Source organism: Saccharomyces mikatae, assembly GCF_947241705.1.
Source record: "Saccharomyces mikatae IFO 1815 strain IFO1815 genome assembly, chromosome: 10".
NCBI classification, from domain to species: Eukaryota; Fungi; Ascomycota; class Saccharomycetes; order Saccharomycetales; family Saccharomycetaceae; genus Saccharomyces; species Saccharomyces mikatae.
This window is the reverse complement of record NC_079265.1, coordinates 285979-310896: the sequence shown is the minus strand read 5'-3', so window position 1 is coordinate 310896 and position 24918 is coordinate 285979. Positions and strand designations below refer to the sequence as shown.

Genomic DNA, 24918 nt, shown 5'->3' with positions numbered 1-24918 from the left:
ATGTCGGAGCATTCAACTTTTTTTTTTACATTGAAGAAGTTAGTTTTTCAGTTTTGCTGCGGCGAAGTAGGGAAGATCAATAGTAGGTGATTTTTTTCCACTTTTGTTTCAGTACGAATCTATAAACTATTTATGTATATGCATATAAATCGTTGAGAATATTACGCTAATCAAGAGCGAAGAGAACGGTCAATTCAGTTATCCACCCGTTCAGAAATCCCATTACAAAATTCCAGCCAAGAAAATAACACAATTTGGGGCTGAAAACGGACCAAATAAAAAGATGAAATCTTAGAAAGATACATGCTGTCATCAAGCAAGTTCCAAAGATGCAATGATAAGTAAAGGCAGGTAATTTACTTCTGATAAACGTTTGTATTTTGACTTGTGACGAAGTCGAGTCATAATTCATTGACCACGGTAACATGGACCAGTATATTGAGGGTGCAAAATTGGCAATGGACATCAACATTCCTACTGTGCACATGTTGTAGTCGGAAGAAACTCCATGATATGCATTTCCAAGGTCTATGGTAGAAATTGAATTAGTGCCGCCGAACTGGAAAAACGTAAAATTCTGTAAAATCAAGGACACTAAATTTGACAGATAAACTTTACTTGATGGCGTTAACAAAAATGGGGCTGGTAGACTTTTGAAAAAGTAATAAATCTGGGACTGTAGAATTTGGAAAATGATAAATTGGCCGATATTCTGAGATGAAGTTTGTAAAATTAACAGAATTGTTATATATACCTTAATATCTTCAATTAGGTAGTTTTTGTTTAGCACTTTCAATTTTGTCAAAACCAATCTTGAAACTACAACAATTGCCCAAGCCTGAAAGAAAACGCGCGCAAGTAAAATCAAATTGCTTTCAGTTGGGACAAAGTCTATTTTAGCCAGTAAGTCATGCATAAATATTGGTATCTCAGCCTGATTGCCATTGACAATTTCCCATGAGATTTTGTATGTGAAGCACAAGCCGACTAAGATTGTAGTGACAATAAAATGTAGTACTTGAAAACGACTAGACGCTATTATCAACGCTAGAAGTGTGAACAGATTTAACCACCACTTCCAGATAGGATTCTGATTGAGCAGGTTGGACATAACATTGGAATAAATGAATTTTTGGCCACTGTTATTCCAAAATTTAATCAAACGAACGCACACCATCATTATGAACCATCGTGCAACGACAAAGACGTTCAGGTTGTAGACGAAAAGAGGGACCACAGAGAAAGCAGTTACTATCCACCACCACAATTGGTGTTCTTCTTCAATGAAACTGCTTGCGAACGTCGAAATACCCAGTATAACGGAAATTAACAGCACAGATAACGGAGAAGTGCGTGGTTGCCATAAGCTTGATCCAGAATTACGTTGCAACTGATAAATGGCAATGATCGTTATAATAAGAAAACTGATAAAAGCCAATGCCAAAAGAGGATAATTGTAATTCGTAGCAGACTTGGTTAGTGTTTCTTGAATACTGTACATCTTTGTATAAATACCATCAATAGTGAGATCGTCGAGAGTAAAATCTCCGTTATGATCAGATAGTTTCCACAAATGCATGAAATTTTCTTTTATGCTTGCAAGTTTATTGGGCAGTAGTTGCAAGAAGTCAGGAATGATGATCCCAACACTGTTCATAGGAATTGGCATGCCAAAAAGGGCCGCTATAGTAGGTACGATATCAATCTGTTGGACAGTTTCTAAATACTGGAAATCGCGGTCCGGGGCAGCATTAATAGGTAACGTGCGGTTTATCTGCGATTCCGGCTTTACGAACTTGGATAGCTTAGGTGATAAAAACAACAACCCTGCTGATGTTTCTCCAGCCGAAGAGCCACCGTGATTGCCCAATTCGTTCATTCCATGGTCACCAAGAACACAGATCAATGTATCTTCCTCATGTTCATGAACCAGCACTTGGTCATATATGGATTTCAGGATGCTATCCATTTCTTGGTGTTTTGTTCCCATAAACTTTGAATGGGGGCCATCTTTATGACCAATATGGTCAAGACCTAAGTAATGAAGAATGGCCACATCCCACTGGGCCCATTCCTGAAATATCTTCCCGGGCAAATTCCTCGTAACATTATTATCGACCTGAGTGAAATCGCTCACAAAAAAGGAGTGCGTGGGGTCGGTAAAGTCGAACCACTCTTGTGGGAACAGTTTCAGCCAGGTGTCATCGCCCATAAAACGAATTGTGTTATTGTGTTGGATGAACTGTTGCAGCCAGGAATCATGTTCCGAGAGATCATTTGAATCTACGTCCTGGGCTACATTCAGAAGTAAATCAATGAAGCTGGGGGTAGACCCTGTAGTAATGCTTTTGAGTCTTGGTAATGTCACGGTAGGCGGATTAGCAAACGACGTGTACCCCCAAGCTTCGCCCGTATTAAGCCATTCATGCACGTTGTTGAAATGGGAAATATGTGAATCGAAAAGAAAGTCTGATCTAAGAGCGTCAATAATTACGAACACCAACTTTTGAAAGGGCCTGTTGTGCTGGAGATCACGATCTTGGTCCGCATCTTGCTGTGATATACCTGTCAGCACGATTTTTCTGGGGAAAAAGGCAAAGATGAAGAGTACAATAGCGAGTAATTGAGCGCATGTTATGCAAGTCAACTGCTTCAAATTCATCCTTGGTAAGTTGATGATATGTACGTACAAGATGCACTTGTTTCAGTGTTGTTTATAGTTTGTATTTTTCCTTTTTTTTCCAAATCGAGTTTTTCATCATATTCTAAACTAAAGAATCGCTGTTAGAGTAGATAAAAGAGTTCAGAAAACCTGTATGTATATACATATATGTACATATATGTGTGTGTGTGTACGTGTATGCGTGCCTACGCACATTTAAGTGAGAACAGAAAGTATTTACAAAAGAGGGGGAAGTAGAGCAGCGCATGGACGATCGATGGAAGGCTGCAGCGTGTCTCGAGAGTGGCAGCGCCATCATGCCTTCTTCTTGGCCTCGTACTCCTTCTTGAGGGCTTCGAGCTCTTGTGGGTCGATGGGGGGAATGGGCACGTCTGCAAAATCGTTGTCCTTGTGCAGGAAATTGTATGTATAGTAGTAAACAGAGCCGGTGACACCCAGCAGCAGCGTGAGGCCAAGCATGTTGCCTCTAAAGAAGGGTTTACGCGCCCTAATCATGGCTGGCGTCATTTTCCACGTACGGGTGTCTTGATACTTAGAGGGATCCAAAACCATGCTACTTCGTTGTCTATTTATATGCTTCCATTACTTCTTATCTATACTAAAAGCTTATTATATCACAGTAATAACTCCCTTTATAACATGAGCAAAAATCACTGCCGGGCTTATCACTGCACACGAGGCGGGGAAAAGTTAGCAATTAATAGTAAAAGAGATATAGCAATCTAGAACAGTTAAATAGTCTGCAGGCTTTGTTTCGCCAAGAAAGCAGGCGAAAGGTACAGTCGAACAAGAGGATGACGGTGGGTATTGCAAGAAAGCTCTCTAGGAGCAAGCCACATAGAGATGCGCTGCTGAAGAACCTTGCGTGCCAGTTGTTTCAGCACGAATCCATAGTTACGACACACGCTAAATGTAAAGAAGCTTCCAGAGTTGCAGAACGGATCATTACCTGGACGAAGAGGGCTCTTTCGACGAATAATAGTGTTTCACAGGCGGAGTTAAGGTCACAAATCCAGAGCAAACTGTTTCTGGCAGGAGACAACAAGAAGTTGATGAAGCGGTTATTTAACGAGATTGCACCACGGTACTTAGAAAGACCCGGTGGGTACACACGGGTGCTTCGGTTAGAGCCCAGAGCTAATGACTCGTCGCCGCAATCTGTTTTGGAATTGGTCGATTCGCCCGTGTTGTCTGACTCGTACACAGTGAACAGGGGCAACTTGAAGATGTGGCTATTGGTCAAATCGATCATCAACGATGATGCCAACCAAGTTCCTCACAACCCGCTTACACTACAGAATCTGCACAAGTTGGCGAAGTTCAAGCCGGAAGCACAGTTGCATGGTGAAATTATGCAGATCAAGAAGATCTTATATAAGGAAATGTCTATGTCCTATGATGAGGCGAAAGAAAATGAAAAGACGCAGTCACTTTTGAAACAGGCTTACTCTTCATCATTGCCAAAGAAGCAGAGGAAACCTTCCTCGTACATCATGGTTCCCAGACCTTGAAGAACTGAACTTTATGTGTATGCCCTTGTAAATATATAGATGACAATAAAAAAACACCAGTAATAATGTGTATATGTATTGTGTATTCGATCTTTTTTTTTCATGCAGGGAAAGAAATGAAAAAATGAAAGAGAAGTAAAACAAACAGAAGAAGATTGAGTCAGGCACGTTGCTCACAGACATGACCAGACGAACATAATGAGCAATAACACTATCAGTATAGAAACGGTGTCTGCACCACTGTATTTGCCTAAGTTGCCTGTAGAAAAAGTGCAGAGAATTGCTAAGAATGATCCTGAATATATGGATACTTCGGATGACGCATTCGTAGCCACAGCATTCGCTACTGAATTTTTTGTCCAAGTGCTGGCACACGAGTCCCTACAACAACAACAAAAACTGCAGCAGCAGCACGTACCACGTCTCTCGGACGAAATCACACTATCGTATGATGACATCTCTACGACAATAGTGCAATCTGCTGACGGCCATCTACAGTTTTTGAATGATGTGATACCGACGACAAAGAACCTGAGGCTTCTGGTGGAAGAAAACAGAGTTAGATACACGACAAGTGCTATGCCTCCTCATGAAGTTTACTCTGCCTATATGATGAACGATACTGCTCCGAAGCCCGACATTGTCGAGATCGATCTTGATAATGACGAAAATGACGACGAAGACCTCACTGATCAAGAATAGTCACGTAGCAACATGCTTAGAATTGATTTTTCGTTTTTCGTTCACATGGTCTGTATAAACAACATAGTTTCTTTATACGTTTATTAAGTAAAGGGAGGGGGAAAAATTCAGTATTAGATTTAAAAATCTTCAAACGAAAAGAACAGAATCGGCAAAGAAGAACAAGAAACAGTTAACAAATATGGGCTTCTATCAAGGCAACGACGATGACACTAACACCAAGGCTTTTAACGACAAATATATCAAAGATCAAAAGTTTGCAACGGCTCCCTTTTGGAACCTATTCCCCAAGTTAAGGGATATTGATGAATATGATGACACACTCTTGCCGTTGCCCTTCAAATTCAACTTTAGAGATTTTGGTGATAGTGCCTTTGCCATGGCGTCCGGAATCCCCACAGTAAAGCAATTTGATAAGTGCCAAGAACTAAAAGGCCAATCCGCATGGACTACGCAGGGAATTTGGAAGTGTCTTGTCCCAACTAAGGCAATCCCCCCACTTCCCAACCTGGACTTCCTCTTGCCCTTAGAGGACGTTCAATCTGACAAGTCGCACTCCAGTGGATTGTTCTTCAACGACTTTAACCTCTTTTTGAAATGGAGGTCACACATGAATAAGCTACAAAAGCAAAGAATCAAGGCCAGGACCACTGCCGTGGAACCTATGGCTAAAACCCCGGAGGATCTCATGTTGAGTTGGGACGATTTACATCTGGGCAACGATGCTGAATATGCTCCAGTAAATGGATCCAAGAAAATTGTCGGAAGGGCACAGTCAATTAACACCGTGAAGGACTCCAGTGATGCTAGACCTAATACCGTCAAAACTGAAAAAATCTACTTTGATGACGGTACGGTGGACATTACCACCACCACTACCTCAAAGGGCTCCACACCCAAGGTAAAGCATGAAGTTGTGAGCGTCGAGGAAGACAGATAGGACGTCTTTTTGGTTCCTTTTTTTCCTGCCCGTATCTTAAACAACATATATGCCTTGTACATATCACACGATTATGACTTTGCGCGTGTGGGAAATATGCGACTTATAAGGGAGTTCCACACATAAAGGGCAAATACACATCCAACTCTCCGATCATACATAGCACGAATGAAATACATATAAGCAATTTAAATAGTCAATATGAAGGTTGTTAAGGAAGTCTTTGTCTGCGGTGGCAAATTAATCAAGTTGTCACACAAGTCAATCTCTACCAAGACTAGTATGAATGTCAATGTCTATCTACCCAAGCAGTACTACTCTCAGGATTTGCCAAGAAAAGAACGTATCCCTACTGTGGTTTTTCTTTCCGGGTTGACGTGTACGCCAGACAACGCCTCTGAGAAGGCCTTTTGGCAATTCCAAGCTGATAAATACGGATTCGCTATGGTTTTCCCAGATACGTCCCCACGTGGTGACGAGGTGGCCAGTGATCCTGAGGGCTCGTGGGATTTTGGACATGGTGCAGGGTTTTATGTTAATGCCACTCAAGAACCGTATGCCCAGCACTACATGATGTATGACTATATTCATAAAGAGCTGCCACAAACATTAGATTCGCATTTTAACAAGGATGGCGTCGCAAAGTTAGACTTCCAAGATAATGTTGCCATTACAGGGCATTCTATGGGCGGGTTTGGTGCCCTCAGTGGGTATTTGAGGGGTTATTCTGAAAAGAGGTACAAATCTTGTTCTGCTTTCGCACCTATCGTGAATCCTTCAAAAGTTCCCTGGGGTCAAAAGGCGTTTAAAGGTTATTTAGGAGACGAAAGGGCACAGTGGCAAGCTTACGACCCGTGTTCACTAATCAAGAATGTAAGACGTACGGGCGACGACAAGATTTTGATCCATATAGGGGACGCAGATCCCTTTTTGGAAGAGCACTTAAAACCAGAATTGCTTCTTGAAGCTGTGAAATCCACTTCATGGCAAGGCCATGTGCAAGTTAAAAAAGTGCACGGTTTCGATCATTCATACTACTTTATCAGCACTTTTGTTCCTGAGCATGCTGAATTTCATGCCAAAAACCTGGGCTTGATTTGAACGAGATATCATATTTCACCGCGGCATTTTAATGACACCTCTCTATATATTTAGTAAAACATACGTGTATAGAATAAAGTTGTCGAACATAGCCATACTTGAAAAGAAAGTTGAGGGTAGACCGTATGTCATCTGTAGGCTCTACGACTACCGTTATTATTTGAATAATAGTTATCGCATCGGACGAACTGAATAATAAACTAGAATGAAAAAAAAATGAAAAATAAAAAAAACTTCACCTCATCTCATCGAACTTTACTTGTACTTTGAGTGTATGATTTTGGAAGTGTAGCTTCAAGGAATATCAGCCCAACACTAACAATGGCAACCACGGCAATGAATGTTAATGTTCCTCCACCAGATGAAGAAGAACAACTACTAGCCAAGTTTGTATTCGGTGATACAACAGATCTACAAGAAAACCTCGCTAAATTCAATGCTGATTTCATTTTCAATGAACAAGAAATGGACATTGAAGATCAAGAAGATGACGGTGCTGATTTTGAAGGTAGTGAGGATGATGAAGCACAGAATAGTAACTTAGACCATGTTAACAACGACCAGTTATTTTTTGTGGATGATGGTAACAGCGAAGATACTCAGAATAAGAATGAGGATGCAATGGATGTGGACGAGGAAGATAACTCTTCAAGTGATGATTATTCTGATGATGATGAAGCTGCTTGGGTAGATTCGGATGATGAAAGAATAAAAGTGCCTATCCTCACAACGAACAAAACCAAGAAATTAAGAAGCTCCTATAACGAATCTATAATTAATGGTGTTCATTATATCAATAGGTTGAGGTCTCAGTTCGAAAAAATATATCCAAGACCAAAATGGGTGGATGATGAATCCGATTCTGGAACAGATGAAGAAGAGGACGATGAAGAAGAAAGCTCTAATAATGTTATCAATGGTGATATCAATGCACTAACAAAGATCTTATCAACCACTTACAATTATAAAGACACACTATCGAACTCTAAACTGTTGCCACCCAAGAGACTTGACATTTTGCGCCTTGGAGATGCAAATGCATCACACCCGTCTCATTCGGCTATACAGTCTCTTTCATTCCATCCTTCGAAGCCTTTGTTGCTAACAGGTGGGTACGATAAGACGCTAAGAATTTATCATATTGACGGGAAAACAAATCATCTAGTGACAAGTTTACATCTAGTCGGATCTCCAATTCAAACATGTACTTTCTATGCCGCTCTATCAAACCAAAATCAACAGAATATATTCACTGCTGGTAGAAGAAGGTATATGCACTCCTGGGACTTATCTCTAGAAAACTTAACACAATCACAGACTGCTAAAATTGAAAAATTTTCTAGATTGTATGGACATGAATCCACTCAAAGATCTTTTGAAAATTTCAAAATGGCACACTTTCAGAACGTACAAACCAATTCCGTTCATGGAATTATTCTTTTACAAGGTAATAATGGTTGGGTTAACATCTTACATGCCACTTCGGGACTGTGGTTAATGGGCTGCAAGATAGAAGGTGTGATAACTGATTTCTGTGTTGATTATCAACCTCTTTCACACAATAAGTTCAGAACTATTTTGGTCGCAGTAAATACCTACGGTGAAGTGTGGGAATTTGATCTGAACAATAACGGTAATGTCATAAGAAGATGGAAGGACCAAGGCGGTGTGGGAATAACGAAGATTCAACTCGGTGGTGGCACAACAGCTATTTCTCCAGCTCGTCAAATAAACAAAATAAAGCAAAATAGATGGCTTGCAGTGGGTAGTGAGAGTGGGTTTGTTAATCTTTACGACAGAAACAGTACCACAACCTCGTCTGTTCCTGCACCTGTCGCCTCCTTGGACCAGCTAACGACTACCATTTCGAATCTACAATTTTCTCCTGATGGTCAAATACTGTGCATAGCATCTCGCGCAATCAAGGATGCATTGAGGCTAGTCCATTTACCCACTTGTAGCGTATTCAGTAACTGGCCCACCAGCGGTACACCCTTAGGTAAAGTTACCAGTGTCACATTTTCACCATCTGGTGAGTTACTGGCCGTAGGCAATGAACAAGGCAAAGTTAGACTCTGGAAATTAAACCACTACTGATTTCCACTTTATAGACAAACGTAAAAAGTATCAGTAATGTAAAAATATATATACAAGACATCATTGTTAAAAGAAAGGCCGGGAATTTAGAACTGCACCTAATGTTACTTTTTTTTTACTGTCGTCTCATTCAAATGGTGAAAAATTGTCCGAGAAATTTATTATATGGAGGAAAAAGGGGACATTGTGTTCAAAGAGTATAGCTAGAATATCTTTTCAATGCTTCTCTAAGAGTTATCTAGCTTATCTCATCACTTCGTTACCTCGGTGGGAATTATGCAGGCGGTAGAGAGAAGACCCTCGTTACTCTTTGATGAATATCAGAATTCAATCACTAAGCCCAATGAGACTAAAAATAAAGAAGTCAAGATCTTGTCAGAGAATCACAGTAATGCTCCCTCGTTAGCTTTGAAACAGAAGGAAATATCCGTCGACGATATGGATATGATCTCTTTGCCTACGGCCTTTGACAGGCAAATGGTTTTAGGTTCGCCCATGTTTTTCGATCCTGAGGATGAAGAGAACAAGATTGATCCAGTTCCTTCAGTTCCTCATCATTATGGAAATAGTGAGAATGGTGACTTTTGTTCATCACATAGCCTCTCAACAGATGAGGACACTAAGAACTTATTCGTTAGTCCGTTTGAACTGGTTTCTCAAATGAGAAAAAGATACATTACTGCTTCCAAACAAGATGGAATCTCGAACATTAAGAATGATGTTCAAAATTGGTTTCTATATCCAAAACCACTGCCTAAGTTTTGGAAATTTGAAGACGACAAAAGATTCCAATATCTCTCTGATTCTGATTTTAATGAAGATGGTGTGGCTGCCGGAACGGGGGCCGATACACCGCATCATCATGGTTACTATTACCCAAGTTACTTCACAGATCACTACTACTACACGAGCTCTAACTCGAAAGGAAAAGATAAGGTTAAAGTACCATATACTGGCGAGTATTTTGATTTAGATCATTACAGAAAGCAATATGTTTTCCATTTGAACAAGCAAAAAGATACGCAAAATCCATATTTGTTCAATTCTGGTGAGGAAAAGCAACAAGAGGAAGAGTATTTAACAGATGTTCCTACATTTCAAGAGTTTAGGGATGATTTTGCATACATCATAGAATTAATTCAATCTCACAAATTCAATGAAATCTCACGAAAACGACTATCTTATTTATTAAACAAATTCGAACTATTTCAGTACTTGAATTCCAAAAAAGAAATTCTGGCCAACAAAAATGTTCCATACAGGGACTTTTATAATTCTCGTAAGGTAGATATAGATTTATCTTTAAGTGGTTGTATTTCTCAACGTCAACTAAGTGAATATATCTGGGAGAAAATAAACTTGGAACCTGACAGAATAGTTTATCAAGACCCGAGATCATCAAGAAGGCTCACGCTGAGGGATATCTTTCAGTATGGTTGTTCTTCCACTGACCAACCTATCGCGATAGGGTTGAAGTTGATAGATGATGAATTCTTGGATTGGTATAAAAATGTCTATCTAATAGATTATCACTTAACTCCTAATAAAGTGGCAAACCTGGAAGGTAAAGAAATGAGATTTTATCTGCTAGCTAAGGTATTTCTTGAATTTGATAATTTGATCGAAGGTGAGTACCTAGCAGAGATTTTCATAAAATACGTTATTCATATTCTAGAAAAATCAAAATACCAATTGGCCCAAGTATCTGTTAATTTTCAATTTTATTCCAAGGGTGAAGATTGGTACAGTATATTTTCGCAATGGTTGCTGCGATGGAAGTTAGTATCATATAATATTCGCTGGAATATACAAATTATCAGAGTTTTTCCCAAGTTATTCAAGGAAAATGTCGTTTCAAATTTTCAAGAATTTTTGGATCTTATTTTTAATCCTTTGTTCGCTTTAGAAAAGAAGGAGATGCTTGGTTCATCGGTGGATTCAAGTACCATCGGTTTGCAGTTTTTTTTATCGAATGTTTGTTCCATGGACTTGGTCATTAAAGAGTCAGATGAATATTACTGGAAGGAATTTACGGATATGAATTGTAAGCCAAAGTTTTGGGTCGCGCAAGGTGATAATCCAACTGTTGCGCATTACATGTATTATATTTACAGAAATCTATCGAAAGTAAATTTTCTTCGGTCACAAAATCTTCAAAATACGATCTCTTTGAGAAATTATTGTTCCCCATTATCTAGTAGAACTTCCCAGTTTGGGGTGGACTTGTATTTTACAGATCAAGTTGAATCGTTAGTGTGCAACTTATTACTCTGTAATGGTGGTTTGTTACAGGTAGAACCGCTTTGGGATACTGCATCAATGATTCAATATCTCTTTTACCTTTTCCAAATCCCAATCCTAGCAGCTCCATTATCTTCTGTTTCGTTGTTAAACTCGCAAAAATCGTCCTCCTTAAAGAATAAGAACGTACCTCTAGAACATGATTACTTGAAAGACCAGGCAACAACCAAAATCAATCCTTCTAGAGACATTACTGTTGGCGAACAAAGGTCATATGAAACAAATCCCTTTATGAAAATGTTCAAAATGGGATTGAAAATTTCATTATCATCCAAATCGATTCTTTATAATAGCTCATACACTTTAGAACCTTTAATTGAAGAATACAGCGTTGCAGCTAGTATTTACTTGCTAAACCCTACAGATTTATGCGAGTTATCAAGAACAAGTATACTATCCAGCGGATATGAAGGTTGGTACAAAGCCCATTGGATTGGTGTTGGGACTAAAAAAACTCCCTTTTTTAAGGAGAACGTCGGCGGAATAGATAACTGGTACGATACAGCAGATGACACTTCAATAAAGCACAACGTTCCGATGATTAGACGCAGATACAGAAAAGATACGTTCGATCAAGAGTGGAACTTCATTCGGGATCACTTTGGAGTAATTAATTCAATATGGTAAGTAAGAACAAGTGGAAAGCATCAACTTTGCATTATAAGGTCATATGTGGATTATATGTACATATACACTTTTATATTTAAAAATGGAAAATCAAGAAAAGTTCGAGATAAATATGCGTCTTAATATTTATAGTTGAATACTTAATAATTTATGTTTAACGGCACTAAAATTAACCATGAGGGGTATTTTGTTTATTTATGCCAACTCGGCTTAATGTCTCTGACAGATTTCATGACTTCTCTTAAACGTGTCTTATCGCGTAGAGCCTTCTTAGCGTATTGGGGGTTGCCGTAATAGAATAACTTAAATTGGCTTTGCTGTTTATCATTGTGTTCAGGATCCAAGTCAACCGACAAATCTAGTACAGCAACACTACGTTGGAAGTACCACTTATTCACAACATTGTCTTTCCTGCTTCTCCAAAGAATCTCATTGGGAAACTTTTTAAACATCAAATTGAAGATTATATCAGAAATACCCAAAGAGCCTTTCAAATGTGGGAGAACAGCAAACTTGTCCAGATAAACAAATGGGTTATTTTCAGAGCCTTCGTACGTTAAAATCGCAATACCTTCATAATCACCTATGACAATGATTGTAGCTATTCGTCCATTAATCCTATTTAAATAGTCATGCAAATCTAGAGATCTTTTGAAGCTTTGGTCAATGATAGATTTGAATTTATTGATATCCAACTTTGGGATATTGGCAGAGGGTTTTGTCTCCGCTTCTGGCACGTAAAACTCCTTTGGAAGGCCAACTGAGTTGAATTGAGTCAAAGTCTTATAATCATAAGTTTTTATATGTACACCTTTTTTAAGGACAGTTGTTACTAAGACAGCATCTGAATGGGAAGCAGTTCCGTTTCCAGGTTGGGGTGGCAGCTCATACCATGTATGATCATCGAAGGAATTATTTGATGATTCCATCTCGTTCCCATATTTTTTAAACCTCGGTAGAGAAGAAGAAATTAATGACCGGTCTGTTAGTAGATTATATACTAACGGATTTTTCCTGTCTGAAGATAATGCAGCGGCATTGGTGGTTGTGATTAATCCTGTTGCTGTAGGCGCTAGATTTGATAAAACTGTATCCATCAGTAATAGGTCTTCTAGATGATCATGATACTCATATTCTAGAGAAGATATTTCGTCTTTTTTAACAAGCACTTCCATCCTGTCTAACAAGTTTTGTGAGCGTGGTTCTCGTTTACTCAGGGTGCTAATATTATAAGACAGCGACGAATACAAGTGCTTGAGTTCTTGAGAAAGATTTATGAATACATGAGCGTTATCATTTCTTTCCCCTGAGGGTATACCGCCGGTTTTATTTAGAATAAAGAATTTATCAATGTGCGGAATATCACCCTGACATAGGTAATTCATGAACTTCACGACATCTTTTGTCATAAATTCCGACGCAGTCTCTTCATTATACACGTAAGGTTTGATAATTGGTATAAAATTTGAGTTTGCCATATCGAAGAACCGGCTCTGTTGTGAGAAAGTGGAATGATATAACCCAGTACGAGATTTAGTTAGACCTTCCTTAAGATGGAGCGGTCTCAAACCAGCACCTGTAACAATATTATCAAGTAACTCAGCCTGTATATTTACATGAGATAGTGATGGTGGAATTACAAACATGGGCCGTAAACCTAGCATTCCTAGTCTCTTTACGACACTTGAAAACTGAGACAAAATCGCAGGCCCCACTTCATGCAAGTCCCTAATGAAAAACAAGCAGTAATTATGCTGACCATTCCCCTTGGTGTATTTTGAGAGATAATCTTTAGCCTCTCTTTTGGTAGCTGTCGTATTTAGAACGGACAGGATCAAGTTTTTTGAAGATGCATTGGGTTGATTATACTTGAATCCTTGCGTAAATATGTTCTTCCACATGACAAAAGTATTCGAGAGATCCTTTCGATTGACAACCCTATCCTTGAATTTGTGTACTTTTACAATTTTGTCGAAACTTCTCTTTATGACTCTACTCGAAGAGCAGTGATGACTAAAGCTATTTTTCTTGTATGAAATTTCTTGAGATATTTCCATTGCAATAAAAAAAAATCAATCGTCTAAAACGTAAGCTTAAAGGTAAATAAAAAATGTTCTATAAAATATAGTGTTGGCACACCAACTCAACATAGGGCAAATTTTTAAAATATGTCATTACCAGCACATTTGCAGCAGACTTTCTCATCAGAAGAGATACAATTTATTGTGGAAAATGAACCGATAAAGATTTTTCCCAGAATAACAACACGCCAAAAAATTCATAGGAATGATAGAGGAGCAGGAAACTATACCAGCTGGCAACTGATTACTACGGATGATAAAGCTTTAAATAATATGGTAGCTATGCGTTCCACAGAAGTAGCTCTTTGGATCGCCCTTCTATTGAAGCAGCAATCCAAGTGTAGTATCGTAGCACCACAGTGGTTAACAACGAAAGAGCTCGATAAAAAAATACAGTACGAGAAAACTCATCCTGATAGGTTTAGTGAACTGCCGTGGAATTGGCTTGTTTTGGCGCGTATACTTTTCAGTAAAGCCAAGGATGATTTTCATGATCCCATTCACGAATTACGCGGTAAAATACAAGATTTAAGGGAAATAAGGCAGGCTAAAGTGTTGAAAGGTCTTAAATATCTGAATGAGTCTCATTTACAATTGGATAATCTGAGCCTTCTAGAAATCAATGAGCTGAGGCCGTTCATTACTGAAATCATGGACAAACTTCGAGAAATTCACTCCGCATCTCTTACCGGTGGTGAAAACGATGAAGAATTCAATACTTAGAAAGATGGCTAACTCTATAGAGATCAGACTACTCAGTGGTTTTCCCATATATATTTATATATATCGTTTGCTATGATATCCTAGTGAACGCAAATTAAACGTAATCTATCAGAATCCAAAATTCATTTTAAAGCTGTTTCCAAAGGGGAAACCATTTCCTGGGTTCTTAAACATATTATTTTGTCTTGGCCCCTGAGCAAATGTGTTTCGGCGAGGGTTAGACTTGGAAAGATCATATTCTTTTCTTTTATCCTCATCGCTTAATGTTTCGTATGCCTCATTGATTTGTGACATGGTTTCATGAATTGATTCTTTTTTGTCATTATGGTTTGCCTTTATCTTATCTGGATGGTATTTTTTTGTTAGGTTCAAGTATGCTTTTCTTATCTCTTTTGAATTAGCATTAGGTGAAACTCCTAGAATTTTATAATAGTCCTTTTTTGGGTCATAACTAGACCCTTGTGGGGGGGCTTGTTGTCGTTGGTATTGTTGCTGCTGCTGCTGTTGTTGTTGTTGTTGTTGAAAATACTGCTGGTTGAAGTTCCGATGCTTCTGCTCTTTAAACGTTTGTAATTGTTTCTGTAATAATCGGAAGTTCTTTATTACATATGGATTGGTTGACTCCGAAAGGCCGTTATCTTGAAAGAATTTGTTTATCTGGTCGTGTAACTGCCTTCCCGACTGGGAGTGGTGTTTAGACTTACTTTTTCTCAAAATCGAATTGATCATAAACATTAATAAATGAGGATTAGAATTCCATACGTCGTCCAATACTGTGTCAGGTAAACGTTTCTGCTGAGACTTCGCATCTTGATAGTGGTTCCATGTTTCTAATGTTAATGAATACTTTAGTATTTTTTTACAAAATGGTGCAGTCAATTTAGATCTTTTAACATCTGAACTCATACTAGAGGCCTGACAAAGAATAGAATCAATGTATACTAGATAATCAGTATGATAGTATGATTTTGGTTTGGACGTATAATCTGTTTTTGAAGAATCGTCAAATAAGTTTGTCGTTAAGGGTCTCGATAGTTGAACATCTTGTATTAATTGTTTGATAATCTCTTCTAAAAATGAGTAATTGTTCTTGAACGTTATATCCTTGTTGAGAATTTTCATCGGTGCAATAAATGGCTTTTCATCCCTCAAGTAGAAATCAATAATCATGTCCCAATATGTGGATTCTCTGCGCTCGAATGCATACAGTTCTGGATCCAGGATCTGTCTTTTGGATGGATTCACTTTGTTTAACTTAGAAATCGTCAGGCTTAACCTTTTGCATTTATCGTAGTCCATATCAATAGACAAGCACTTTCTTAAATTGAAGGATGCATCTGAGTTAAGCACGAATGTCTGTAAGACAGATATTATATAATGGATAGATAGTCGACTATCTAAACTTAGGGTGGCCAAATGCTTGTCAAGGATTGTTTCGTAGTCCAAAATGATGGCAGCAGCTAATGAAATGTCAATTTCGTCAGCTAATTTATGGAAAAGAACATCAATGTGCGTAGAGAGCATATTAATATCGTAGGGTGTTATGCGAAGTAGCTCAGAAATATCTTTCTCCACAGAAACATCTTTGGACAGTATTTTTTTTCTGATGGTTTCATTCAAAGACAAATATTTTTCATAATTTTCATTCTTCTGATGCACTTTGTCCCACATACCGAAATCCATATAGAGCTCTTGAAGTCTCTTTTCGGCTAGCCTTCCAAAAGAATCCCTGTAAGTTTCATCAATTATGATTTTCTCAAATACATCAATGGCCCTCAAGTGCTGGTCATTGGACATTTGGATCAGCCCGATTTTGTAGTATACTTGATTAGCCAGTTGAATAACATCTGTGATATTCTCGCTTTCAAGTTCTGCTGTCAAGCAATTGTGTTCCAGCTGTCCTGCAATCCATTGATATTTTGTCAATGACTCAGTGTCTACTTTCAAATTCTTGTTTAATTTTTGCAACTCATCTAAATCACATGATTTAGTGGCCGATATCAATGCTGGTAAAATAATACTATAGATCAATAGACAGTATCCTGCAATCAGTATCATACTTTTCCTCGTAGACCTTCTGACCAACCTTGATATTAGAACAAGCAAACGATGAGCAGAACTTGTTGGGCCGCTCTTACGACTAAATCCTTCCTTTCGAAACAATTTTAAGTAGCTATGATTTCTTCTCGCCAACTATCGATATGTACACCTGTCACATTTCATTGTTAGGAACCCACAGAAAAAAGTCTCAAGAACGCGACGCGTAAAGAAAAGAATAAACTTCACTTTAGATGAGTTTTCAACCTCATATTCATGCAGTTTCGCAACCTTCTCTGAAAGAAGTGCCCAGTAGAGCGAGAGAAATAGTTCAAGTCTGTGATGTATATCAAGAGAGTGATTATTAAGGGTTTCAAAACCTACAGAAACGAAACAATTATCGATAATTTCTCGCCGCATCAGAATGTTATCATTGGGTCTAATGGATCAGGTAAATCTAACTTCTTTGCTGCCATTAGATTTGTTCTGAGTGATGATTACTCTAATCTCAAGAGAGAGGAAAGGCAGGGACTTATCCATCAAGGCTCGGGTGGTTCAGTGATGAGTGCCTCAGTAGAGATTGTATTCCACGATCCGGATCATTCCATGATATTGCCCTCTGGTGTGCTTTCGAGAGGTGATGACGAGGTGACAATTAGAAGGACAGTAGGACTGAAAAAGGATGACTATCAGCTGAATGACAGAAATGTGACTAAGGGAGACATAGTTAGGATGTTGGAAACTGCTGGTTTTTCAATGAATAATCCTTATAATATAGTGCCACAGGGTAAAATAGTTGCTTTGACTAATGCTAAGGATAAAGAAAGATTGCAGCTGTTAGAAGATGTTGTAGGAGCGAAGTCGTTCGAAGTCAAATTGAAGGCTTCATTGAAAAAGATGGAGGAAACAGAACAGAAAAAATTTCAAATTAATAAAGAAATGGATGAGCTGAATTCAAAACTAACTGAAATGGAACAAGAACGTAAAGAATTGGAAAAATACAATGAGTTGGAGCGTAAGAGAAAGATTTATCAATACACTTTGTATGACCGAGAACTGAATGATGTTATCAATCAGATGGAAAGGCTAGATGGTGATTACAACAATACTGTATACTCTTCTGAACAATACATTCAAGAGTTGGATAAAAGAGAAGATATGATTGAACAAGTTTCCAAAAAACTATCGAATATCGAGGCTTCATTAAAGATCAAAAATACAACGGATTTACAGCAAGCAAAACTGCGGGAGTCTGAGACTTCTCAGAATTTAACCGACGTTAACGTCAAGATAAAAGAGGTTGAACTACAAATTGAGTCAAACAGTGAGCAGAGAAGCTTGGATAGCACGACTTTGGAAGAGATCAAATCCATAATTCGGCAGAGGAAAAAAAAGTTGTCGAAGATTTTGCCTAGGTATCAAGAGCTTACAAAGGAAGAAGCAATGTACAAACTCCAGTTGGCTTCCTTACAGCAAAAGCAAAGAGACTTAATTTTGAAAAAAGGAGAATATGCTCGTTTTAAATCAAAGGAGGAACGCGATGCGTGGATTTATTCAGAAATTGAAGAATTGAAATCTTCAGTTCAAAACCTAAATGAACAAGGAAATAAACTACAAACCGAGCGTGCCTCTCTTAAGGAACAATATTCTAAGATTGATGGAGAGATTGAAGAGTTGATTGATTCTGTAAATGGACCAGACATCAAGGGTCAATTAGAAGATTTTGATTCGGAATTGATTAATTTGAAGCAGAAACTGAATGGAAGTTTAGATACCCGTAAAGAATTGTGGAGAAAGGAACAAAAACTGCAAACAGTCTTGGAAACTTTACTAAGTGACGTCAATCAAAATCAACGTAATGTCAATGAAACCATGAGCAGGTCGTTAGCGAACGGTATAATAAATGTTAAAGAAATTACAGAGAAATTAAAGATATCACCGGAATCTGTATTTGGGACATTAGGTGAACTGATTAAGGTCAATGATAAATACAAAGCATGTGCTGAAGTGATCGGGGGTAATTCTCTTTTTCATGTTGTAGTAGATACCGAGGAAACAGCCACTTTAATTATGAACGAATTATATCGTATGAAAGGTGGAAGAGTGACTTTTATCCCATTAAACAGGTTATCTTTAGACAGTGATGTTAAATTCCCCTCAAATACCACCACTCAGATTCAGTTTACCCCCTTGATAAAGAAAATTAAATACCAACCCAGATTTGAGAAAGCCGTTAAACATGTCTTCGGAAGAACTATTGTCGTTAAAGATCTGGGCCAAGGTTTAAAATTAGCTAAAAAGCATAAGCTCAATGCTATCACCTTGGATGGTGACAGAGCGGACAAAAGAGGTGTACTTACAGGTGGGTATCTTGACCAACACAAAAGAACTCGTTTGGATTCGTTAAAGAACTTGAACGAATCAAGAAGCCAGCACAAGAAAATAATCGATGAACTAGAAATAGTAAGGAATGAACTAAATGATATCGATGCCGAAATTGACCAGGTAAATGGTAGTATAAGAAGAGTCTCTAATGAAAGGGAGTCCGTCTTGACAAACATTGAGATATATAGAACATCGCTGAACACCAAAAAAAACGAAAAATTGATTCTCGAGGAATCTTTAAATGCTATTGTTGTTAAATTAGAAAAGCTGAATACAAATCTCACATTTGCTCAAGAAAAGCTGAAAACATACGAAAATGATTTGCTCCAGAATTTCGATAGCGAACTCTCGATAGAAGAGAAGAGAAAGCTAGAGTCTTTAACAAAAGAAATCGGCGTAGTGCATAATAAGTTAAATGTTACATCAGAGGCATTAGAAGGTATAACCACAAATATTGATTCACTGAATGCAGAATTGGACTCTAAACTTATTCCGCAGGAAAGTGACCTTCAAGCTAAGGTGTCTGAAATTGGTGACGCATTTATTTTAGGTCTGCAAGATGAATTGAAAGAATTGCAATTAGAGAAGGAAAGTGTCGGGAAGCAGCATGAGAACGCTATATTAGAATTAAGTGCCATTCAAAGGGAAATTGAAAAGCTCGTTGCCGAAGAAACTAATAATAAAAAACTGCTAGAAAAGGCGAACAATCAGCAGCGTTTGCTATTAAAAAAACTTGACAATTTCCAAAAAAGTGTGGAAAAGACGATGATCAAGAAAACAACATTGGTTACTAGAAGGGAAGAATTGCAACAAAGAATTAGAGAAATCGGACTATTGCCGGAAGATGCTCTCGTGAATGATTTCAGTGATATAACAAGTGATCAGTTATTACAGAAGCTAAACGATATGAACACAGAGATTTCAGGTTTGAAGAACGTAAATAAGAGAGCATTTGAGAACTTCAAAAAATTTGACGAAAAACGCAAGGACCTTTCAGAAAGAGCTTCAGAGTTAGATGAGTCTAAAGACTCTATTCAAGACTTAATTGTTAAGCTAAAACAACAAAAAGTTAATGCGGTTGATTCTACTTTCCAAAAGGTTTCTGAAAATTTTGAAGCTGTTTTCGAAAGATTGGTACCTAGAGGTATTGCTAAATTGGTTATCCATCGCAGAGATGACACTAAGGACCAGATGGATAGTATTGACGATGATATGGATGTCGCTTCCAGTGAAAGAACAAGTAGCAAGGATGGCGACATTATGTACACTGGTGTTTCGATTTCTGTTTCCTTCAACTCTAAACAAAATGAGCAATTACATGTAGAACAACTGTCAGGCGGTCAGAAGACAGTATGTGCCATTGCTTTAATCTTGGCAATCCAAATGGTTGACCCTGCTTCCTTCTACTTGTTTGATGAAATTGATGCAGCATTAGATAAGCAGTATAGAACTGCTGTCGCTACGTTAATAAAGGAATTGTCAAAGAATGCTCAGTTTATCTGCACGACATTCAGAACAGATATGTTACAAGTTGCAGACAAATTCTTCCGCGTTAAGTACGAGAATAAAATATCCACCGTTATTGAAGTCAATAGAGAAGAAGCAATCGGGTTTATAAGGGGTAGCAATAAATTTGCTGAAGTTTGAGGGGATTTTTTTTTTTTTAATGGTTTATTTTTAAAGGCCTTCGTTTTGCATTACTAATTAGCTAATCTTATGTAATTAATACCAGTTTCTCTTTTCCTAAAGATTTAACTTTTCTTTGTTAGAATGATATTGTCACTAAACAATAAATTTGAGATTTTGCTTCAGATTTGTAGTAGACCTGAAAAAAAAAACTCCTGTTTTAGAGAGTGATTTTTACCTCAAAAGCTTAGTCATTAACTTGGTAAAGAAATCAGATAAAAATAGTATAAGAAGATTTTTGAAATATTTATTACTTTTATATGCTTGATTTTTTTTTACTAGCTTTCAATGAAGTGTATTATACTAAGATTTCCAGGTATCATTTTTTCTTAAAATCTTTTATTAAGGATGCAAATCCACCACTAGGTTTCTTCTTTTTACCTAAAGCGGCACTAGCGGATTTTGCACTTATAAAACTTTTGCTATCGTCAGAAGAATCACTAGAGTCACTTGAATCTGAATTAGATCTACTGGAATCTGAACTGGAATCAGAGAGGGAATCAGAGCTAGAGTTTGACTCTGAATCAGGACTCGATTCATCCTCACTACTCAAAGAGGCTTTTGGTTGTGGCTTCCCACTTGATTTGGAAGTTTTTTCCTTCACATCCGGAATACCCCTTGAAACAAGATCGGATAATGAACTCAAAGAAGGACGGACTTTTCTTGGAAGATCGTGAAGAATACTAGAAGGTTTTGAAGGGGTTTTGGATTCGACAGCTGGTGGAGACGACATGTCCATCAATTTTGTAACGGGGACTTTATTAGGTGTGGCATTGTTTCTTTGGGTCGTCAACGAAGAGGGTGCCTCAATTTTGGAAGATGAAGATCTAACTGGTTCTCTTGGCGTATTTACAACAACTCTTCTGGCTTTTCTTGATGTTGAAATTTCTTCATCAGAGGAAGAAGATGAACTGGACTCCTCTTCTGTAGAAGAACCTGACGAGTTAGAATCACCATCTCTTAAATTAGAATCATGTTTCTCGTGAGAAATTATACCTGGTGGCACGAATGTTTTACTATTAGTAAATTTGGCCTTCAAATCCTTCAATTTATCATTTGCACTAGGCTTAACAAGCTGTGTCTTGCCTTCTTTTGAGTGATTCCTGATATTTACCTTTTTCTGAGTCAACTGATTGATTTTGGAGGCTTCATTCTCATTCAGCGTATTGGTGTTATTGGTATCCCGTATACTGACAGGTACCTCTTTTGATTCTTTGGACTCCTCCGTTTGTTTGTCTACCTTAGGTATTGATTCTTCGGCTTCTGTAGTAGCGGTTTTCAGATCTCTAATCTTTGAAGGCGTTTCTTTCCGTTGTTTTTCGGACTTTGCAGACTCATTCTTGGCTTTTATTTTAGCATTTTTGTGATTAAGTTCCTCAGTAGATGATGAGGTTGCTTTTGTAGCTACCGAAGGGGCGCTAGTAACAGTAGGAGAGGATACCGATGGCAATGTTTTGGTTTGTGTCATGTTTCGTTCATTTTGTTTCTTGTTTGAATTTGGGTAGAAGCTTTTGGCCATTTGCTCACTTATTTCATTATCAGCTGTTGAAGGTTGTGAAATTTTAGAGGTGTGGCCTGTCTTCGAACCGGGCTTAATGTCATTCTCAGGCATTTTTTGAATAGCCTTTCTATCATTTCTTTCTTCGCCACCTTCTTCTTTATTAACTACTGCCACATCTGTTGGTGGAACAACACTGCCTTTCAATAAATGCAAAGAAATATCCTTTGGCCCATTCTTTGTCACTGACTGATTTTTTCTTCTAAGACCATCATCTGATGACACATCCGTTTCAATGCCACTTTCTGATTCATCATCAGTAGATGCTGCTGAGCTAGAATCTTCAGTGACTTTTCTTGGAGCCTCGTTTTTCTTAGCGCCCGCCAATAATTGGGCGGCCCTCTTAGCCGCACTTCTTGGTGTTCTTTGAGGTAGTATATTTCTTGGGTCTGGCTTAGAATTGTCTATGTCCTTATTCAAAACTGTAGTATAAGGTTTTGAATTTCTGGAATTCCCGGAAGTAAATACTTTTCTCGAATTTTTACCTTTGAACCATTGCGGTAGGTCAGTATCATCACCTTCGATCATCTTAAAAAGGTCGGACTTTGCGAAAGTAGAAGAATCAGAATCTTGATGAACAATACGTACGGTGGTGTCTGCCTCATCATCATCGTTATCATCACCTTCAATGAAATTATTGAGATTTGCGCCATCTCCTTTTGGTACGCGATGGCTCATAGCAACTTTTTTGCCTAACGAGTCCTCCTTCCCATTAGGCTTATTGAAGGATGCAGACATTGGTTTATTATTACGAGAAATTGTTGGTAAGTTTTCTTTTTGCGAGAGTTTGTCATTCGACTCTTCTTTTCCTCTCCCGTGACTATCGTCTGGGAAACCATCCATTCTTCTTGACTCCACCACATTAGAGGGATCTGCCTGCGATTTTTTCTCAACTATAGTTTCCAGCGAACTCTTTCTCAGCGGTTGTTCTTCTTGCTGGTTTTCCAAGGATTCTTTATTTGAAAATTTACTGATGGAGGTACCGCCTGCCTTAGGAAGTTCCGCTAAATGAACATTGTGTGGCATGGCATCACCAAGAGGACTATTCTTCACGGGAGAACCATTATTATCTGCAATTGAGCTTTGGCTACGTTGCAATGAAGCCTTTGAATGTGGCTCTGTCTCAGGGGTTTCTTGATTTTCGCTGCTTGAGCTCACGTCCGATTCATAGTCGTCACCATTTTCCAAATAAGGCTTTTTCATTGGAATTTTTGTAGCCTTAGCAGGCAAGATGGAAGCCGGACTGGAAGGTCCCTCTTTTAACTCTTTTTCAATCTCTGAAATTCTTGGCTCAGGGATTCTTAACATTCCCGATGTTATTCTTGGAGTAGTTACGGGCGGTTTCCTATGAGAGTCCTGGCCTGTGACGACTACCGTGGCGGCGGCTCCGTTATTAGCCAAAGAAGAAGAAGAAGAAGTTGAAGCTGAAAAAATCAATTCATTCTTGTGTGCGTGTTCAGACACGACTCTTTGACCGGTAAGAGTTACTCTATTTGGGGTCATAGTAGACATTATGGGGGTCCCAGACAAAAGCCGTTGCTGCTTTGATTTATCGGGGTCCACGGTTTCCGACCTGGACACAATATCTTCCTCGATGATACTTGACTTAATTTTTTTACCTGTATCAATTCCTGAACTGATTCTTATAGGAGGTGACTGGGGCTGTGTAGGAGGCGGCAAAAAGGATCTCTCACCAACGTCTTCGTCTTCATCGTCCGAATTGTTGGAGATAATCTTCGAAGAAGGTGGAGGGTATATTTGTCTAGCCAATGGAGTAGAAATTCTCATAGATCCATTAGTTGCGCTGCGTATGGTTGTTGTTGTTGTGGTTCCTGTTGGTGGCCTTTTCTTTGCAATTCTAAGAACACCAGAAGAGGAGGGAAGCGATTGCTGCGGTTGCACCGACTGAGGCGAACCATTGTTCAGTTTAGATCGTTTCACCGACCTATAAAGCGATACCGGTGCGGACTCGTCCAGATCTATCTCGTTCTTTAATATAACTCTCACGATATTATTGATGTTGAAAACATCTTTGACCAAGAAATCGGGGTCAAGATCACAACCACTGTTGTCTTGCAAACTCAGGACCTCAATATCCTCCTGCAGACTTGGATACATTTTTTCACACTTACCAATAATTTCATCACTTAACTCCAACAGCGTACTTGCTGGCTTAGTAAATATAAGAAACTTCTTAAACCTCGACTGACTGAAATAAGTAGGGGAGAAACTCACATTAGCAGATCTCAAGTTTGCATACTGCAGAGAGGCGTCCCCGGCACTTTGTGCGATGCTAGTTCTGTTTGGCAGCAATTGGGAAGATTCGGCGATGGTTGGTCCGTAGCCAAACTGCATTGGCGTCGTCGCCTGAAGACTCGGAGGCACCAAAACCACTTGTAGCTTGTACATGGAAGGAGGCACGGTGTACAATAATCGACTTCTCTCTGTTTCAGGCGAAGCAACACTAGGTCATTCGATTAGCTTGT

The 24918-nt window shown here is 38.5% G+C and overlaps 13 protein-coding genes across 13 annotated transcripts; 8 read left to right on the top strand and 5 right to left on the bottom strand.

The window, feature by feature from the left end:
• Positions 1-166: 166 nt before the first annotated feature.
• On the bottom strand, positions 167-2662 carry LAS21 (mannose-ethanolamine phosphotransferase LAS21; the record flags this gene model as incomplete). Its single annotated transcript, XM_056223462.1, has 1 exon — positions 167-2662. The coding sequence occupies one exon, from the start codon at positions 2660-2662 to the stop codon at positions 167-169; it is 2496 nt and encodes an 831-aa protein (XP_056077479.1).
• A 315-nt stretch (positions 2663-2977) lies between these two features.
• On the bottom strand, positions 2978-3235 carry COA3 (Coa3p; the record flags this gene model as incomplete). The annotated part of the gene is made up of 1 exon (XM_056223461.1): positions 2978-3235. One exon carries the CDS (start codon positions 3233-3235, stop codon positions 2978-2980), a length of 258 nt encoding a protein of 85 aa, XP_056077478.1.
• Positions 3236-3477: 242 nt separating this feature from the next.
• MRPL8 (mitochondrial 54S ribosomal protein bL17m) lies at positions 3478-4194 on the top strand (the record flags this gene model as incomplete). Its single annotated transcript, XM_056223460.1, has 1 exon — positions 3478-4194. One exon carries the CDS (start codon positions 3478-3480, stop codon positions 4192-4194), a length of 717 nt encoding a protein of 238 aa, XP_056077477.1.
• A 198-nt stretch (positions 4195-4392) lies between these two features.
• On the top strand, positions 4393-4896 carry DLS1 (Dls1p; the record flags this gene model as incomplete). The annotated part of the gene is made up of 1 exon (XM_056223459.1): positions 4393-4896. One exon carries the CDS (start codon positions 4393-4395, stop codon positions 4894-4896), a length of 504 nt encoding a protein of 167 aa, XP_056077476.1.
• Positions 4897-5077: 181 nt separating this feature from the next.
• MPM1 (Mpm1p) lies at positions 5078-5836 on the top strand (the record flags this gene model as incomplete). Its single annotated transcript, XM_056223458.1, has 1 exon — positions 5078-5836. One exon carries the CDS (start codon positions 5078-5080, stop codon positions 5834-5836), a length of 759 nt encoding a protein of 252 aa, XP_056077475.1.
• A 201-nt stretch (positions 5837-6037) lies between these two features.
• On the top strand, positions 6038-6937 carry SMKI10G1400 (S-formylglutathione hydrolase; the record flags this gene model as incomplete). Its single annotated transcript, XM_056223457.1, has 1 exon — positions 6038-6937. One exon carries the CDS (start codon positions 6038-6040, stop codon positions 6935-6937), a length of 900 nt encoding a protein of 299 aa, XP_056077474.1.
• A 321-nt stretch (positions 6938-7258) lies between these two features.
• UTP18 (Utp18p) lies at positions 7259-9034 on the top strand (the record flags this gene model as incomplete). Its single annotated transcript, XM_056223456.1, has 1 exon — positions 7259-9034. The coding sequence occupies one exon, from the start codon at positions 7259-7261 to the stop codon at positions 9032-9034; it is 1776 nt and encodes a 591-aa protein (XP_056077473.1).
• A 276-nt stretch (positions 9035-9310) lies between these two features.
• Positions 9311-11962, top strand: SMKI10G1380 (metallo-dependent hydrolase superfamily protein; the record flags this gene model as incomplete). Its single annotated transcript, XM_056223455.1, has 1 exon — positions 9311-11962. One exon carries the CDS (start codon positions 9311-9313, stop codon positions 11960-11962), a length of 2652 nt encoding a protein of 883 aa, XP_056077472.1.
• A 191-nt stretch (positions 11963-12153) lies between these two features.
• ARG2 (acetyl-CoA:L-glutamate N-acetyltransferase) lies at positions 12154-14019 on the bottom strand (the record flags this gene model as incomplete). Its single annotated transcript, XM_056223454.1, has 1 exon — positions 12154-14019. One exon carries the CDS (start codon positions 14017-14019, stop codon positions 12154-12156), a length of 1866 nt encoding a protein of 621 aa, XP_056077471.1.
• Positions 14020-14130: 111 nt separating this feature from the next.
• Positions 14131-14766, top strand: PSF2 (DNA replication protein PSF2; the record flags this gene model as incomplete). Its single annotated transcript, XM_056223453.1, has 1 exon — positions 14131-14766. One exon carries the CDS (start codon positions 14131-14133, stop codon positions 14764-14766), a length of 636 nt encoding a protein of 211 aa, XP_056077470.1.
• A 108-nt stretch (positions 14767-14874) lies between these two features.
• Positions 14875-16824, bottom strand: JEM1 (Jem1p; the record flags this gene model as incomplete). The annotated part of the gene is made up of 1 exon (XM_056223451.1): positions 14875-16824. One exon carries the CDS (start codon positions 16822-16824, stop codon positions 14875-14877), a length of 1950 nt encoding a protein of 649 aa, XP_056077469.1.
• Positions 16825-17145: 321 nt separating this feature from the next.
• On the top strand, positions 17146-20835 carry SMC3 (cohesin subunit SMC3; the record flags this gene model as incomplete). Its single annotated transcript, XM_056223450.1, has 1 exon — positions 17146-20835. The coding sequence occupies one exon, from the start codon at positions 17146-17148 to the stop codon at positions 20833-20835; it is 3690 nt and encodes a 1229-aa protein (XP_056077468.1).
• A 358-nt stretch (positions 20836-21193) lies between these two features.
• NET1 (Net1p) lies at positions 21194-24841 on the bottom strand (the record flags this gene model as incomplete). Its single annotated transcript, XM_056223449.1, has 1 exon — positions 21194-24841. The coding sequence occupies one exon, from the start codon at positions 24839-24841 to the stop codon at positions 21194-21196; it is 3648 nt and encodes a 1215-aa protein (XP_056077467.1).
• Between the last annotated feature and the right edge of the window lie 77 nt (positions 24842-24918).